Source organism: Alligator sinensis, unplaced genomic scaffold, assembly GCF_000455745.1.
Source record: "Alligator sinensis unplaced genomic scaffold, ASM45574v1 scaffold137_1, whole genome shotgun sequence".
Classification (NCBI taxonomy): Eukaryota; Metazoa; Chordata; order Crocodylia; family Alligatoridae; genus Alligator; species Alligator sinensis.
Window position 1 is genome coordinate 894,940 of NW_005842545.1, and position 2,529 is coordinate 897,468.

Here is a 2,529-nt window from a genome sequence, read left to right on the forward strand (position 1 = left end):
CCCGGCCCTGCGATTGTTCAGCCCAGATGCCCCCAGTCCTAAAGTCAGGCAGGGCCTCAGCCCAGGCCCTGGGAATGGTTCAGCCTGCCTACCCATAGGACCCCCTCCAGCCTTGCAATGGTCCAGCTCTGCTGACCCCAGGAGCCCTTTCTAGGACCCAACAATGGTCAACTGATTCCAGGAACCACCCCTGCCCCAGGCCTCTGCAATGGCCAGCTGCCCCAGGGATTTCCTCCCACCCCAACCCAGGGCCCTGCAATAGTTCTGCCCAGATGCTCACTCTTCCAAAGCCAGGCACCCCCCGAGCCCTGCAGTGTTCCAGTGCAGATGCCCCCAGGAACCTCTTCCCCCTGGGGTTCTCCAGTGGTTCAGCCCAGCTTCCTCGTCTAGCCCTGCCTGGGGGGCTTTGGATGGGAAGTTGTGATGTGTTGGAAATAGGGGATGGGGGGGAGTTTTTTTCACTTGTAGCTAGAGTTGGTAGGACTCCAGGCCTGACTGGGAGCAGCTGTAGCTGCAGCCTGATCGCCAGGGCTCAGGAGGGCGTTACCTACCATCGCAGCTCCCTCGCCTTGGGGTGTTGTGGGCGGGTGGTAGCTACAGCGGCTCCAGACCCTGCCAGCACCACGGACAGCGGCAGCAGGCAACAGAAGGAAGCATGGACCCAGGTGTCGGGGAGCCACGTGGATGCCTGGGGGGCTGGTAGAGAGTACCCAGGTGTCCAGACTGGGTCTTACCTGCCTCCTTTTGCACACATATGTGTTCCCTGGTGCACACATGTTCTCCTCTCACATGGGTGTGCCAGGGTCTGCTCTCGCACCTGTGCGCGCCACATACTTCTCCGTGTGTGCTTGTGCTAGGATGTGACCCTGCGCAGGTGTGCACCCTGTGCTTCTTCCACATACATGTGCTGGGAGCTTGTGTGGCATAAACACGTGTATGTACAAGTGTTTGCCCTGTGCTTCCCCCACACACGTGCTGGGATCTGTTCTTGCACACACGTGCCCCATGGTTCTCCAACATGGTTGTGCTGGGAGCTTCCCTCTCACATTTGCACATGCACTCGTGCACATTTTCCATACACACATTTCACAGTCATCCCCTGCATGTGTGACCTATGCTTCTGCTACATGTATGTGCTGAGAGCCTGCATCACATGCATGCATTCATGTGCCCTGCATTTGTCTCATGCATGTTCCAGGAGTTTATATTGTGCACTCACCCTTGCACACATTTTCCTGGTGCTTGTCCCACATGCATTGCCAGCAACTTTACTCGCATATGCATTTGCTACATGGTTCTCCAACATATGAGTGCCAGGAGGTTCTGATCACATTTGCACATGTGTGTGCTTCATATTTCTCCCCCACATATGCGTGTGGGGGTTGGGGCCACCTCACTCTGTCTCTCTCCCCCTATGCTTTCGGGATGGTGCAGACAAGAGGCCAAATCGTGAGTCCTTGTGAAACAGGGATGGGGCTTGGGGCTGGAGCTAGGGGGCGGGATTTGGGAATTAATAAGGGGGACAGGGGTGGGTCTTCCCCTCCCAGAGACCCTCTGGGCCAGAAGGAGGACAGAGTCAAGGAGGGCCCCACATGACCCCCACCCCTCCCCCCCAGTGCTGCAACCTCCTGAGCTGATGGAGGAGCCCCCTGAACGCGTCGTTGTCTTCCCCAGCGATGATGTTGTCCTCAAGTGTGAGGCCACTGGCAACCCACCTGTCACGTAAGTGCAGACCCCTAAACCCTGGCCACTGCCCACTGTGTGGGGGACAAGCCTCACCCACTGGGAACTGACCCTCCTCCCCTCAACCCTGGAAATTTTCCCCCCTCTTTTCATGGGATGGCCCATGGCCCCACCTCCCACCCAGCCAGGTTATGTGATGTTGAAGCCACACCCCCAAGTGGAGGGCGGGGCCTCATGTATTCTAGGGAGTGCCTGACCACACCCCATAATCAGGCTCTGCCTCCTCAGTCTAGATCCACCCCCACAATGGAGGCCATGGCCTCCAAAACCAGGCCAAGCCCCTGTGATTGAGACCACGCCCCCAAAAATAAGCCACACACCCCTTGGAGCTTGACTTGGCCCCTATGATGGAGGTCCCCTTGTCCAGGCCCAGGCCATGCTCATGATTTAAGCCATGCTGGTGAAGGAGGCTCCACCTCCAGCTGTAGGCCCTACTGCTCTGGTGGAGGCCCCTCCCCCAAAGGGGAGGTGCTGCCCTCCAGCCTCAGGACCCGCCCATGCCCCCCCATCCCTGCTTGAGGCGCTGTCCCCATGACCTGCCCTGAGCTTCAAGCCCCACCCCTTGGCAGAGGCCCCCCCCCCAACTCCTCCCTCTACCTGCAGTTTCCGGTGGACACGGGATGGGCAGCTGTTTGAGCCGGGCCGGGAACCAGGGACATCACTGGTGCCGGACACAGGGACACTACTCATCAACGGGACGCAGGCGCCACGTTACCAGGGCGTCTTCCGCTGCCTCGCAGACAACAGGCTTGGTACTGCCCTCAGCCGCCAGGCCCGGCTCATCGC

The 2,529-nt window shown here is 59.2% G+C and overlaps 1 protein-coding gene across 1 annotated transcript in view; it reads left to right on the forward strand.

Annotated features, from left to right (window-relative positions):
* Nucleotides 1–2,529, forward strand: part of L1CAM (L1 cell adhesion molecule) — a 33,992-nt gene that overhangs the window by 5,012 nt on the left and 26,451 nt on the right. Inside the window, exons 3-5 of the mRNA XM_025213721.1 lie at nucleotides 1,435–1,449; nucleotides 1,617–1,722; nucleotides 2,347–2,528. Coding sequence (XP_025069506.1) covers nucleotides 1,435–1,449; nucleotides 1,617–1,722; nucleotides 2,347–2,528 — 303 coding nt within the window. The remainder of the gene's footprint in view (nucleotides 1–1,434; nucleotides 1,450–1,616; nucleotides 1,723–2,346; nucleotide 2,529) is intronic.